This window comes from Penicillium canescens (assembly GCF_028828765.1).
Source record: "Penicillium canescens strain IBT 15451 chromosome Unknown utg000002l_segment0_segment0, whole genome shotgun sequence".
In the NCBI taxonomy this organism is placed as follows: Eukaryota; Fungi; Ascomycota; class Eurotiomycetes; order Eurotiales; family Aspergillaceae; genus Penicillium; species Penicillium canescens.
This window is the reverse complement of record NW_026703964.1, coordinates 2,459,574-2,473,270: the sequence shown is the minus strand read 5'-3', so window position 1 is coordinate 2,473,270 and position 13,697 is coordinate 2,459,574. Positions and strand designations below refer to the sequence as shown.

General features: G+C 47.3%; 7 protein-coding genes across 7 annotated transcripts; 4 read left to right on the top strand and 3 right to left on the bottom strand.

Annotated features, from left to right (window-relative positions):
• Nucleotides 1–185: 185 nt before the first annotated feature.
• On the bottom strand, nucleotides 186–1,143 carry N7446_002138 (phytanoyl-CoA dioxygenase family protein; the record flags this gene model as incomplete). Its single annotated transcript, XM_058510887.1, has 3 exons — nucleotides 186–295; nucleotides 357–789; nucleotides 856–1,143. 3 exons carry the CDS (start codon nucleotides 1,141–1,143, stop codon nucleotides 186–188), a joined length of 831 nt encoding a protein of 276 aa, XP_058376423.1.
• Nucleotides 1,144–1,724: 581 nt separating this feature from the next.
• On the top strand, nucleotides 1,725–3,685 carry N7446_002137 (uncharacterized protein; the record flags this gene model as incomplete). Its single annotated transcript, XM_058510886.1, has 3 exons — nucleotides 1,725–2,198; nucleotides 2,246–2,405; nucleotides 2,457–3,685. 3 exons carry the CDS (start codon nucleotides 1,725–1,727, stop codon nucleotides 3,683–3,685), a joined length of 1,863 nt encoding a protein of 620 aa, XP_058376422.1.
• A 19-nt stretch (nucleotides 3,686–3,704) lies between these two features.
• N7446_002136 (uncharacterized protein) lies at nucleotides 3,705–5,753 on the bottom strand (the record flags this gene model as incomplete). Its single annotated transcript, XM_058510885.1, has 4 exons — nucleotides 3,705–4,720; nucleotides 4,767–5,425; nucleotides 5,474–5,583; nucleotides 5,634–5,753. The coding sequence occupies 4 exons, from the start codon at nucleotides 5,751–5,753 to the stop codon at nucleotides 3,705–3,707; spliced, it is 1,905 nt and encodes a 634-aa protein (XP_058376421.1).
• A 540-nt stretch (nucleotides 5,754–6,293) lies between these two features.
• Nucleotides 6,294–7,933, top strand: N7446_002135 (uncharacterized protein; the record flags this gene model as incomplete). The annotated part of the gene is made up of 5 exons (XM_058510884.1): nucleotides 6,294–6,384; nucleotides 6,433–6,717; nucleotides 6,770–7,042; nucleotides 7,092–7,218; nucleotides 7,270–7,933. The coding sequence occupies 5 exons, from the start codon at nucleotides 6,294–6,296 to the stop codon at nucleotides 7,931–7,933; spliced, it is 1,440 nt and encodes a 479-aa protein (XP_058376420.1).
• Nucleotides 7,934–8,494: 561 nt separating this feature from the next.
• N7446_002134 (uncharacterized protein) lies at nucleotides 8,495–9,154 on the top strand (the record flags this gene model as incomplete). The annotated part of the gene is made up of 1 exon (XM_058510883.1): nucleotides 8,495–9,154. One exon carries the CDS (start codon nucleotides 8,495–8,497, stop codon nucleotides 9,152–9,154), a length of 660 nt encoding a protein of 219 aa, XP_058376419.1.
• Nucleotides 9,155–9,452: 298 nt separating this feature from the next.
• Nucleotides 9,453–11,555, bottom strand: N7446_002133 (putative GABA permease). The gene is made up of 5 exons (XM_058510882.1): nucleotides 11,151–11,555; nucleotides 11,027–11,097; nucleotides 10,776–10,972; nucleotides 10,331–10,711; nucleotides 9,453–10,279 (listed from the first exon to the last, which is right to left on the bottom strand). Exons 1-5 carry the CDS (start codon nucleotides 11,292–11,294, stop codon nucleotides 9,492–9,494), a joined length of 1,581 nt encoding a protein of 526 aa, XP_058376418.1. The 5' UTR covers nucleotides 11,295–11,555; the 3' UTR covers nucleotides 9,453–9,491.
• A 356-nt stretch (nucleotides 11,556–11,911) lies between these two features.
• Nucleotides 11,912–13,561, top strand: N7446_002132 (uncharacterized protein; the record flags this gene model as incomplete). Its single annotated transcript, XM_058510881.1, has 5 exons — nucleotides 11,912–12,418; nucleotides 12,485–12,586; nucleotides 12,640–12,861; nucleotides 12,918–13,060; nucleotides 13,117–13,561. The coding sequence occupies exons 1-5, from the start codon at nucleotides 12,221–12,223 to the stop codon at nucleotides 13,559–13,561; spliced, it is 1,110 nt and encodes a 369-aa protein (XP_058376417.1). The 5' UTR covers nucleotides 11,912–12,220.
• Between the last annotated feature and the right edge of the window lie 136 nt (nucleotides 13,562–13,697).

Below are 13,697 nucleotides of genomic sequence, written 5' to 3'. Positions count from 1 at the left end.
TCAGTCATGCTGAGGGAACTTTGACTAAATTTCATGATGGGCACACTGAACGAAAAAGATTTAGGATTTTTTTGGCTATAATTTGCTTTCGTGAGAAGCTTGGGCTTGCTTGTATTACCCCGGGGACGAGATATAAATCAAAAAAACCTCAAATATTCATAATTAGACCAACAACGACTGCAAAACTAACTAGCAACAATGGGAGTTGTAACTGCATTATCCTGCATCTTGGTAAATGGTGCTGCGAAGCCGTAAGTCTTGTAACCTTGTGAGTAGTCTTTACCCTCCACACGTTCTAAAGTCTATGTTAGCAATCTCCCCCTCAAGCGGCTCTATCGTGATTGCAAAAAGCTTACCATGCTCAGGGGGAAACATTTCCATCCGATGCTTATAGTACCTCTCCCTCAGGTCTTCACCGTCACTCCTGGAGTGGAAGGTAGCATAAAGACTCGATCGACTCTTGTCAGTCTTGTTCTCAGCTGAGCGATGAGCCAAATGAGACCCAAAGATCAACATGTCGCCCATATCCAGAGGGACGGAAGTCCATTCGTGCGCATCCTCCCATGCAGGCGTGATCCGACCACCGTCAGCGAACTCGATCTCCATCTTGTGGGACCCGCGGACGACCTCCAAGCAACCATTCTCCGGTGTTGCGGCATCAATAGCTATGTTAGCTGTGACATGCTCGATGCGGCCAATGTGGTCGTAGGCTGGTGCATCTAGGTGAGCCTGGAAGCCGTTGCCTTGGGGCTGCTTGTAGTTGATTTTGTCCTTGAATAGAACCATGTCCTGGATTGGAAACAAGGGTTAGAAGTCTCGTCTCATTTGCATGTAGGGTAGCATTGATATGCTTACATCGCCCGAGACGGCCTTCAAAATCTCGGCTAGTTTCTTGCCACAGACTAGCGATTTGAACTCGGGGTGGTAGTCGATGAACTTTTCCGTGCGCATCAGCTGGCGCTCGCCGTTGATGTTGATCTCATCGTAGGGCATCCACTTGCCCTTCACGCGGGGCCAGGCTTGAACTTCTTTTGTCCACTGGAGTAGAGCTGTAGGATCGACGAGTTGGTGTTCGCTTGCGCGGAGGAGGAGGTAGCCATTTTCGTGGTAGGAAGCTACTTGTTCTGGAGTGAGAGGCGTCATATTTGCTTGTCCACAGCAGGAGTTCAATCAAAAGAAAATGAGTTTGCGATCTAAGAGCCTCGAAGTGAAAGTTGCAAACCGGTGATAGAGGGACTCTAATAGGTCGGAGACTAGCTATATATAGCGCCTTTCTCCTAACGACAGCCGGAAATTAGACCCTCATTCCGTTAAAACGGGCACGACAAGCTTTAGCCCCAATCAGACTTTGGGTGGATATTCATGATCGGCGTCACGCCCGAAGGTCGACATTTCTCGCAGGCGTTCGTCCCGAAGTATACAGCACAGACCAACGGTCTTCGTGCCGGCAGCGTAATAAACGCGAGTTGAAGGATTTCTGAAGACTTATTGCACGTGGGCTAATGGGAAGACGAGTAAGGTAGACAGAATCCATCAAAAACGGACTTCTTGCCTTGAAGTTGCTTTCCATGTCTCTCTAGTTGTGGTTGATATGGGAATTTTTCATGGATGATCCTGTCAACATCGCAATATATAAACAAGGCAACGAGCAGATATTATACTGGTAGCACAGTCGTTTGGATCAACATCTCGAAAGGAACAGTACAGCGAAGATATCCATCAAGATGAATTTGAAGATGCCAGTTCCACAGAGCGAGCAACCTCTCCCCTCGGTAGAGGAACATACTCAAGCGACAATCAAAACACTTTTCAAATTCCTGCACGCACAAGGACAAGGCGATTATCTAGGTGAAAAAGTGACTCAACTGGAGCACTCGCTACAATGCGCACACCTTGCCGCCCAGTCGGCGGAACACGGACATGACATGGAAGTCGTCCTCGCCGCGCTCTTGCACGATGTCGGGCGGTTCATCCCTGCCGCCGAAAAGATGGGCAAGATGGTTACGCCGGACGGCCAGTATATTGGTCGACAGAGCCATGAGATTCTCGGAGAAGCCTATCTACGGCAAATTGGATTCAGCGAGAAGGTGTGCCAGCTTGTCGGGGCGCATGTCATGGCGAAGCGGTACTTGGTCACTACGGACCAGAGATATTACGATGGGTTGAGTGAGACTAGTAAGAGGACATTGAAGTTTCAGGTAATGTGTTTTCCTTCTGCGTTGTTGTCTAATGTTAACAGGTATAGGGAGGCGCATTCACACCCGAAGAGGTTCGAAAGGCGCAAGAGGATACTTTGCTCGAGGCCAAGCTCGCTGTTAGGCGATGGGATGATCTTGCTAAAGTACCTAAATATGTGGTGCCTCCACTGGAAGCTTATGAAGAGATGGCTTTTCAGTGTCTTCTTGGTGAGTATACCTTCATCAGAGAACCAGAAAGAATACTGAACAATATTGTAGAGTCTCGATCAAAGTTCAAGCTCCACTCTAGGGAATACAGTCTCCCAACAAAACCAACAGTGGTGATTTGTATTGATGGCTTTGATCCGGAGTACCTGCAGTCTGGCATCGAACGAGGTCTTTTGCCGACATTCAAGACCTTCCTTGACAACGGGTTCCATGCCACGGCCAAGAGCTGTATGCCATCTTTCACCAACCCAAACAACGTCTCGATTATTACAGGAGCGCCACCGTCTGTCCATGGAATCGCGGGAAATTTCTTCTTGGATCGAGAGACAGGTGAAACAAATATGATCACCGATGACTCTTTGCTTCGAGGCTCGACATTGCTAGAACAGATGTTCCAGCGCGGTGTGCGAATTGCTGCAATCACAGCAAAAGATAAGCTGCGCAAGATCCTTGCTCACGGATTGAAGGGGTCCATCTGTTTCTCGTCTGAGAAAGCTGCAGAATGCACCCTGGAGGAGAACGGTATTACCGACGTGGAGAAGTGGCTTGGTCAGACCGCACCTAGCCAATACTCTGGCGACTTGTCTTTGTTCGTGCTTGATTCAGGAGTCAAACTGCTCCAGGAGAAGAGACCCGACCTTTTGTATTTGACATTATCGGACTATGTTCAGCACAAACATGCACCAGGAAGCAAAGAGGCTGATGAGTTCATGGGTGCCATTGACGAGCGGTTGCAAAAGCTCGCTGCTTTAGCTCCTATCGTCGGTGTCACTGGGGACCATGGCATGAGCCAAAAGTCCAATCAAGCAGGGGAACCCAATGTTCTCTTCTTGGAGGAAGTGCTCAATTCCAAATTTGGACCGGATGCTTCCAGAGTGATCTGTCCCATTACGGATCCGTTTGTCCGACACCATGGCGCACTTGGCTCATTCGTGCGTGTCTATCTCAAAGATATCACACTGCTTGATGAGATGGCACTCTTTTGTCAATCACTCCCAGAAGTCGAGATTTCTCTGAGTGGCAGGGACGCCGCACAGAAATATGAGATGCCTCTGGACCGTGAAGGAGACATCGTCGTGATTTCCAAAGTAAATGCCGTTATTGGGAGTACTAAAGCCAACCATGACCTTTCGAACTTGAAATATCATCCTTTGCGATCGCATGGAGGATTGAGTGAGCAAGACATACCAGTCATTATGTCGAAGCCGCTAAGCAATACCAACACTGGAGTGACCAAGGGCTGGAGGAACTACGACATCTTTGATCTTGTGCTCAACTGATCGAGATGATATTCGCCTATCACGGCATCATTGGACGTGTTGCGGGGCCGATAGATGTGCTATAATGCAGCCACCAGTCATCAACATCAGGGAACTGAGTCTGAAAATCAAAGCTGGCCATATTTTCCATCCATCCAAGATCGAACCCTAGTTGCTGCTCCGGAACTGGAGGAGCATGTTGTACCATTTCTTGGGTAGAGTTAGTAGGTAATCTGTGCAACAATCTTTCTAGACCCTCACTAATAACCACGAGGATGTGCTGCTTATGCATATATTGTGTAGTCTCCCGTAGAGCAGACACCGTCTGGGTCACTAGTGATAGGATCTTGTCTGTGTCAATACGGATGACCGTCGCGTATTTGGTTGCGACTTTGAGAAGGAAGACAACGGCGAATGCGAGCATAGTATCAAAGTACAGCGGGAGTCCGTTTAAGAAAGAACGGAATTCGTCGTCGGAGACAATGACACGCAGGATGGACATTGCCGATAAAACGCCAGCGTTGGCAATCTCTTCCAGTTCCGGTGACATGCACTGCGGTGTATCATCCGATATTGGTGCACCCCGAAAAGCGTGCGAGCAAAGATAAAGCTTTGCAAAATGGAAGTGAAACCCAACTCCCTTTTGAGGGTAATTTCCAACATTTCGGTTGGCCTTGAAGCTTTCGCTCCAGTCTGCAAACCAGGTATCCAGAGAAATTGAGTATCGACGTAACTGGGGCAACGTCTGCGGTAAAATGGGGGTATCGACATCGACGCCAAAGGTGTCAAAGACTTGGCCTAGGATGGACCATTCTTTGACCTGACTAATCAGTCTAGCATCATCCTCGGTGGCATGCTCAGTATCTAATAGCCGACTAGCAGAATCAATAATGAAGCCTTCTCTGGACATGGGAGGTCGGCCGTAGGCGATAGAAAAATGATGGTCGCAGACGTAGACAAGATAGTAAAGTCGAGCTTGGAGATAACCTTCGCGATCACCCTTCACAGCTTTGTAGATTCCACTATGGAGATTAATGTCTGATGCAGTTCGTACAGCTGGCTTTGTTAGCATTAAACAGAACAACGTATTTCGGTCACATACCATTTCCAATCAATGCCCAGGAAAGCTCATGTAGCCAAAATGCACCAACACACAGACCACGGATGTCGTCCTCATTCACATTTCTTGAGAACATCTGTGCCGCGACAAGTGACTTATACTCATTATAGCACGCTTCGAAGAGATGACCGAGAGATTGAGAATGTAACGCTCCCACCGAGCAAACTGCCGCCGTTAACAACGGCGATGCAATGCGGACTGAGTCCAAACTGATATGATCTCCCAGAATGCGATAGAGAAAATGATCCAATCTGAGATGATATGTCTCAAACAGTGCCAATGCCTGGCGTAGTGGGATTAATCCCATAGATATAAGGTCTGGACGACGGGAAGTTGCCATGGTATTTGGCAAACCTGCATTCCCGCTTTCTGAGACGCAAGATGCCGGAATAGAAGCAGGGCCACCACGGGGGTCCATGATCACTTCCCATGTCTGTTGCGGCTCACGACTTTCTGCTGAATCCCGTCGCTGACTTAAAGAAGGATCCTGATTGACAACCTCCCCGGCTGGGCTTATAGATCGGTCCTCGGGTTCAGGGCCAGCTTGCAAAGCTTGCAACTCGGGAATACCAACTCTGGTTGCGATGCTTGCAACTGTTTCCTCGAGCCGTCGCATCTTCTGTACGATTGCGCCCTTCCATCTTTAGTCCGTCAGTAACATGTACTACTAACGGATTCAAGGTACTTACGTAACATCCTCTTCTAGTAATGTCTGCAGGCTTCTGTTGACACTGCATGAGAGACCTCTCTTCTTGCAGCGTGAGCAAGGCATCTGGCCCTCTCGCATATGACATTTGACCTGTCAAACTCATCAGTCACTGTGTTGGTACTTTTGAAGATAAGACTCACCTTTTGCTTCCGGCACGCAACACAGGCAGTGATCTTGCGGGTAATATCTGGTGGCTTACGATCACCGAATGATTCTCGCAAGGCACTCACAGCCGGCGGGGAGGGTAATTCAATATCCATGATAGTTGACGCTATGATGCGGCAGAACGCTATCACTGATCGTTGAAATTGATATCGAATTTGCAATGTTTGCACCTGTCCTCTACCAGACCAATGAGACCAATGAGGAGTTCAGATCATAGACACATCAATCAGCACAAACACAATGAACATGACTTGAAGAGACGGACTTCGCACCGAAGATATATCCCCCGGGTGGAGACTCCGTAGAGACTCTCGGGAAGGTCCGGGCGGCACGTGCGCCAATGACTGGCCTTTCCTTGGCACGTTTTCTATACCCCGTGGCGGTTTTCACGTCGTTCATTGCATCTTGAGGTTTGCCCCTAAATGTTACACGTATTCATTGAGAGATGAAAGTTTGGCACTTCTCGCCGATATGCCACTGCTAGGAGAAACTATGCTTCTAAGCATTTGATGATGGCGAAGTATATATCTATATGCTTCATTGTTCCATTGTGTTTGCCGTGAAGTAGAGTTATACATGCATCGTTGGACACTTTATTCCCCCTGCAATTCTTATTGTATATTTTATTTGCTTCAATGGCTTCTCTAGGTGCCAAATTGAGGTTCGTCGTCACTGCGGGTGTTGGATTCTTCGCAGATGGCTATCTTAATCTCACAATTGGACTCGGTGAGCGATTCAACTCATATTTCGAAGACGAATTCTAATTTGAAATAGTGGTACCAATCCTCGGATATCTATATTTCCAAGATGGCAAAGTTCCAGCAGTTGACAGCGACATCATCAAAGGTGGCCTAAGCCTAGGCATGGTTGCTGGCCAGCTTTTGTTCGGAGTCTTGAGTGATGTACTAGGCCGTCACACTGTATACGGCAAAGAGTTGCTCCTTACTATGCTGGGAACTTTGATGGTGATTCTGCTGCCTTGGAAAGGCATGTCGGCCCAGTCTGTCACTGCTTGGGTAGCTGTGTTTCGTGTTCTGACCGGTGTTGGAATCGGTGCTGGTAATTATATCTCAAGGTATTACCAGTAAAGGAAAGGACTAATTCGTGAAAGACTATCCGTTATCTTCATCTCTGTCCGCAGAAAAGTCACCATTTGGCTCCCGTGCCGTGCAGGTGTTGACGGTGTTCTCGAACATTGGCCTAGGCAACATTGCAGCGAGCATTGTGTTCCTTGTACTTCTCAAGGCATTTGAAGGGTCTATAGCTAATGACTTGAGCCGTCTCGAATGGGTGTGGCGACTACTATTGGGGATTGGAATTATTCCTGCACTGTTCACTCTCTATGCTCGCTTGACAATTTCAGAGACTGTCCCCTATAAGCAATGTGAGAGAGCCTGAAATATCTTTGATTTACATCTATTAACATGATACAGATGTCTGCGACGATGCTGCCGGACAAAGACGTGGGTTTGCAGAACAGTGGAAGGACTTTCGCGAATACTTCAACGAAGTCCGCCATGCAGAAGTGCTATTTGCCACGGCTGCTTCCTGGTTCTTATTGTAAGTTATATATTAGTCTTATACCTTTACATTGACTTACATTACACACAGTGACATCGCATACTACGGTATCAACCTCAACCAGAGCATCATTCTGACAAAGATCGGCTATGCCAAGGGCGCAACACCCTGGCAGACCCTTTACAACACCGCCGTGGGAAACATTATCATTCAGGCTGCAGGTTTCCTTCCTGGCTTCTATGTCGGTATCTTCCTCCCAGATCGCATCGGCAGGGTGCGTCAACAGTTCTACACATGTATCATTGTGTGCATTCTCTATGCCATCTGGGCGGGGATTAGCACACAAAGCGCACATACCCCCACAGCCGGCTTGATGGTCATATTTGCGCTCTCACAATTCTTGTTGACCGTTGGTCCTAACTGCACGACTTTTCTAATCCCCGCCGAGGTGTTCCCGACTCGTGTTCGAGGCACAGCACATGGCATATCAGCCGCTGCCGGAAAATGTGGTGCAATTCTTACTGCGTTTGCCTTTGGAACTGTTGAAGATGCGATCAGCCTGGAGGGTGTTCTTGGTCTTTTCTCTGGTGTCATGCTTCTCACTGCCCTTGTGACACTTATGATACCGGAGAGCAAGAATCATACCCTTGATGGTATCGAAAGGGACGAGCTTTATGGTGAAAGAGCAGCTGTTGCAGAGTTATCATCATCTGAGAGTGTTGCATATTTCAACGACAACGGTCCGAAGGTCTAGGCTATATCTGTATGTACGGTGAGACCTCGAGAAATTCTTTTATGTATACCGCTGTTGTAAATAGTGTAGCTTGGAGGTCCTGGTCTAATGCTTAGGTTGGAATACTTGGCCTGTAACATTATCTATCAACTCCGTGATGAGCTCGAAGGACTATCTTTGTTTCATTAATCTGTTAACCAACCTATACGAGCTTACCTTGTTCAAACAGGGCCGAGCCTTTGAGAGAATGGAGAGCAAGACTTTTCTTTGATCCTGATGTTAATTACACATACAGCCCATAATGGCATACAAAGAGACAGATGAAGCCATACACAATAGCGATTGTCTCACAGACCTGGGAAGATCTTGACTAAACACAAAGGATAAAAGAACCCCTTCGAGCTTGGGTTACCATTGTTTCAAGAGCTGGGGGCAAGGTCAACTTTCATATAAAAGGGCCACCCGGAACATGCTGTTCATCGGAAATCACCCAAGCCTTCCAAGTCAATCGTATCGCCCAATCTGCAAAAAAACAATTTCTTCGAATCCAGGGTTCAGAGCTCCCTGATTCGCTAGTTGACAATGGAGCGTTCAACTAGTCCACCTAGCGCTGACCCGTGGAAGACTGCCGATCCATACTACCCTTCAACAAAAGGAGTCGTACATGCAGCAGAAAGAGAAGTACAGGCTTCATTCCGGTTCATAGTCCGCAGAGAATCTCAAGCCGAGCCCAGTGCATCGCATGTCGTCAATACATGGGTCAATACCTCCTACCTAGTCTGGGCAGCATGCGCTGCTCTCGCAGATGATGGTGTTGATCAAGAATGGACTGCAAAGTTTGAGAGATGGCGACCGACATGGGAAAAAGTCCAAGCTGACGTGAAATACTTTGAAGAAGGTCCTAGCGAATTCTCTTTAAACAAATTCTTTTTGAAGATTCCCGCTCCGCCCATTTACAGAGTTCTAGTCCAGCAATTTGATGGCCCAAAGTTTTTTCCGCTTCGTGCTGCTCATGTTCTTGCACATTGTACTGGGTGTCGCCGCTGTCATGGGGATGGACATCACCATGAAGATATGTGGGGTCTCTGGCGATACATTTGCAGAGCGCCTGTGGATAGACCCCTTATTTTCTGTGTCACTTTGCAGAAGAATGAAAGAGTCAAGTCGGTGGGGTTTGAAGGTAATCCTGAGATATCTCCTAAGATAATGGCAGCCTCCAAGGTAAAAGAGCTCCCTAAGTAACTGGAGGTCACCAATACAGAGCCCCAAGGCGGAGGAGCCCCCTAAGACAGAGGCAGTTCCAAGAACGGAGGGGATTACCGAGACAGAGATAACCTCCGAAATCAAAGCAACCCCGATTCCTAGACAAGTCTCGGAACTGAAGGGGTTTCTGCAATGCAAGTAAGTCCCTTTCTTTTCTTTTCTTTTCCTTTTGTTGTATCTCTCTTTTGATCTTAAGCTGCCCGAACTCTGAATCCTGAAATTGATATACTAGATATAATGAAAATTCCTTACGAGGAGCACAAATTGACCGTGGGTTAAATAAACTTCATTGTGTCTAGCCCCTATTATGGTACGACTAGTCCTCATGCTTTTCCACAATCGCCGCAGGTCCAACATATTCCTTCCGTCCTTTAATCACGTACATTCCCAAGCTCAGTAAAAAAACTGCACCGAATATAACCACGCTCCAGTTGAAATTGTCCAGAGTTACTGCAACATCGCCTGGCCAAAATGACCAGAATAGCGCAAAAAGGGAATAGAATAGAGCGATAATGTTAACGGCCAAACCCCATCGTCCCATATCCCAGCGACGAAGTGGAAGTGTTCCGGGATGCCGGATCTTTCGATAGATGACACAGCTGATTGAAATGATGTATGTATACATCAGTGCAGCGACATTCACGGATATAATAGCATTGAACGCAGTGTCAGATCCAATATTAATGAGAGAAAGCGCACAGCTGATAATGCAGGATAGAGCAATGGCGTTCACCGGAATCTGGCGCTTGGCGTCAACCTTACCGATCCAGCGAGAAAACGGTAGACCGTTGTCTCGAGCAAAGGCAAAGGTTTGGCGGGAGGTGGAGGCATTGAAGAGAATATTGCTGAAGATAACGGGCAGTAATATAATCGCCGTCAAACCATTCACTCCAGCTGTAGAGGTTGCGTTTTTGAAAACGTAGAGGAATGGGAACCCGGTAATATCATCCAATGAATCTTTCACGGACGGATTAGCGAAGAGGAAAGTAATGAGCAAAACGGTGGCCATGATGCCATTACTAAAGTAGCCCCAAGCAATAGCGATGGGCACATTCCTCGCAGCGTCTTTGACCTCTTCTGACATATGGGCACATGCATCAGAACCTAAAGTATTTGTTAATATGCTTTTAGTGTAGCAAAATGCGCGGCACCTACTCAAGGAGCCATAAATAGCCGAAATTTGTCCAATCATCACACTCAATCCCATGGTCGACCAGCCACCCATGTTCTCCCACCCTGTAACAAAAACAGCTTCTGCGGGTTGCCGAGGTGCCATAGCCCAAAGGACTATCAAGATCACTGCCCACGACAGAACATGAAGAATCATCAAGAGATTGCTCAGAACTGGCATCACATCGGCTCCGTACACATTGAAGATGTATATGACCAAGACCATGGCAAATACAAAAAGTGTGCCTTGCCAGCCCTGTGGCTCATAAGTTGGATCTCGGACACTGATCAGACCCTGTATGATGGTTCCAGTTAGGAAGGATCCAGAAGCTGCACCAGCTTGCCATGCTAACACTGACATCCAGCCTGTGTAATTGAAATATAAATGTTAACAGAAAACACTGTAGTCATCGCATGCCAGGGGTGATACCTGTGATATAACTTAGAAATTTTTGATGTCGAGGCGAAGAAAACTCAGAGACCCAATGGTATTGTCCGCCAGAAGTTGGTGCCATCGAGGCCATTTCAGAAAGTGAGGCAATAATGAAACCGAAGCCTATGAAAGTCCATAAATAGGACCAAAACATGCCAGGTAACCCTCCATTTGACAACCCTTCTGAATTCGAGCTAGACAAACCTGTCAGTCATACTTTCTTTAACTCTTTGAAGCGCTATACCCACATTAAAATAAACTCCCATGTTGCCTGCAAAACAGAAGCAAAACTTAGAGCAGCCACGGGTCGTAAGTTTCTCTATTTCGGTATGTGAGATAGATAATCCCTGTATTGTAGTCATGCAGTCGTACCTTTAGTTCTTGGACCTTTCCCATCCGGTGCATATCACTGTTGTCCAATGCAGTCCCAGCGTTTGGATTTTGAGGGACATTCTGACCGACGCTCTGTAGCTCCATGTCCAAGGCTTCCAGCCCCGGGGCTTTTGTAGAGACCATGACTATAGAACTGTGAGCGACCAGATAAAGAGAGGACCAAAAAGAAAAGAAAAATTCAAGTAGACATGGAGGGGCAAAGATGATGAGGTATGAAAAGTTTTACATATTAAGCTCGCTCCAAGACGCGCCCGCATGTCTCTGTATCCACTAGGTTACGCCCCAGGATTCCCCTCTTTGAGCGATCCGCTCGCATGATACACTTCGTCGGCTTTTGCGGCCCCCTTCTTGGGCTGGATTTGATATCATATAGATGTACAGCATTTGGTAGATGAACATTATTACCTTTGCTTATTTAAGATCCAGAAAAGAGTGTGGGAGAGAGAGTAAAAATGCATGGCGCGATAGCCACGCCAAGCTAGGTATTACAGGAATGTGTAACGCCTTGATAAGCTGCATGGGCTGATCCTTCGCGCGATGACAATGTGGAGGTACCCTCCTGCCTTGCGGCCGGGTTCTCCACCGCCCTAGGGCATAGATCGCCGCGGATATGCCCGCCATTTAGATTTAGTAAATTAGCATCTTGACTAAATGGAGAGAAAATTAATTCTTCATTATTAAACGCTTTCCCCAACGGTTGCCTACACCTGGGTAAAGGGGTAAGGCAAAGAGGACCTAGGGCCCCTGCGCGATCGCCGCATACCCCGGTCATTCTTGACGCAGCTCCATGTGAAAATAGCAATTTGATTAGCGATCCTAACTAACCCCATTGGCTAGCCCACCTACATGGGAGATTACGTGCAAATTTCTATTTCTGCCTGCCTGATCGTTCTAGAAGCCTGATGTCCTGAAGTTTGGGGCTGACAGCATTACAGAGAACAAAACATGAAGCGGCCCCTTTGCCTTAAACACCTCCTACTTGGTGTCCATATGTATCGAGATATCCCGTCGGGGGATTATGGAAGTTTCAGACAGCTAGATAGCTTGTCATGGCTTCTCCAACAGCCTATCCTCCCGGCGTGAGTCCGCCTCTCACGACGGACAATGAGAATGACCACAGCGGGTTGATTGTGATAATCACCGCTCTTTTCTTGGTTTTTGTTTTGATTTCTGTCGCGGCGCGGGCTTTTTCCTCATACAAAAGGCATCTTATTCAGCGTGATGATTATTTTTTTGGCGTACTTGTGGTAGGTCACTACTAATGCCTTGGAGATACCATATTTGCCCTCTAACGTGGGCTTGCTTTTGAATAGGCTGTGGCAATATGCCACGCATCTCTTGTTATGACACAGGTTCATTATGGCTGGGGTACTCGAAAAGAGCCAGCCACTACCACGGACAGTCGCATGCTCAAGGTAAATGCCATGTGGAAATACCGTGAAATACTTCAACATTAACAACAGCCAAGATAGGATATGCGGCGGAAATTCTCGCTATTGTTGTTTTGGGTCTCTCGAAGATCACTACCTGCATTTTCTATGGGACATTATTCTCCCAGATGCAGCATCGGTCCAACCGCATCGCGTTCGCAGGAATGATAATATGGATGGTTATGGCTATGCTTCTACTGGCAATTCGCTGTAGTCATGACCCATGGTATGATATCAGCGCAAATCAGTGTGGGAGTCTAGTAAGTGGTTCTGAGAAGACCATACGTATATTTTCTCTGAACTGAATGCCCTTCAGCTTTCGCGCTGGGAGGTTATTACAGCGGTTGATATCTTCACTGAAGTCGTTCTCTTCTTATATTCCGGACTGGCAATCTACAAAGTTAAAATACCAACGAAGAAGAAACTAATAGTTTTTCTAGCTCTCGAGAGTCGACTAATGTGAGTTCGCCTCCAACGCTGGACTCTCGTCCTGTGAGCTGACCCGAGCGTTTTAGACTCGTCCCACTCGCAGCGATTCGCTTTTACTTCACCAAACGACAAATCGACTCCAAGTATCCAATTCTTCTTGGAGCCTTCGCAACCATCACCACCGAAATATACCTTTCCTTCAGCGTCATCTGCCTCGTGAGCGCATTTATAAAGTCGTTCCTGGCGGTCTACGAAGACAAGAACGGGCTTGCCTACACGGAGGGGGGTTCTGGATTTGGATCTAGTTCGATCAAGCATAGCTCAACAGCAACTGCTTCTAATCCACGGTCTCACACATCTCAGAGGTTACAGCGACTCATAGGTCGAGAGGACGATGAAGAGCCAATGATTGATCCTGTTCATGGGTCCGGGGGACTTCAGATTGTCAAGACCGTACGGCTAAGCTTGCATAATGAATCTATAGAGCTTGCGGATCGCCATGTGGACACGAGACCGCAGGATTATAATTGATGAGGCTTCTTGGGACTAGAGCAATAAAACCTGAAATTTCGTATAAGGTTCACGTTCAGTATACATGTGGCCGGTAATGTATGCTCAGGGATCAGACCCCAATTATTTGCTGCCCTAGTCCATAAGCCTATTAGGC

Coding starts and splice junctions, on each gene's coding strand:
- N7446_002133 (XM_058510882.1), bottom strand. CDS start 11,294: ATGGTCTCTACAAAAGCCCCGGGGCTGGAAGCCTTGGACATGGAGCTA. Junction 11,098..11,150: donor GAAAGGTCCAAGAACTAAAG/GTACGACTGCAT, acceptor ATACCGAAATAG/AGAAACTTACGACCCGTGGC. Junction 10,280..10,330: donor GGCTATTTATGGCTCCTTGA/GTAGGTGCCGCG, acceptor CAAATACTTTAG/GTTCTGATGCATGTGCCCAT.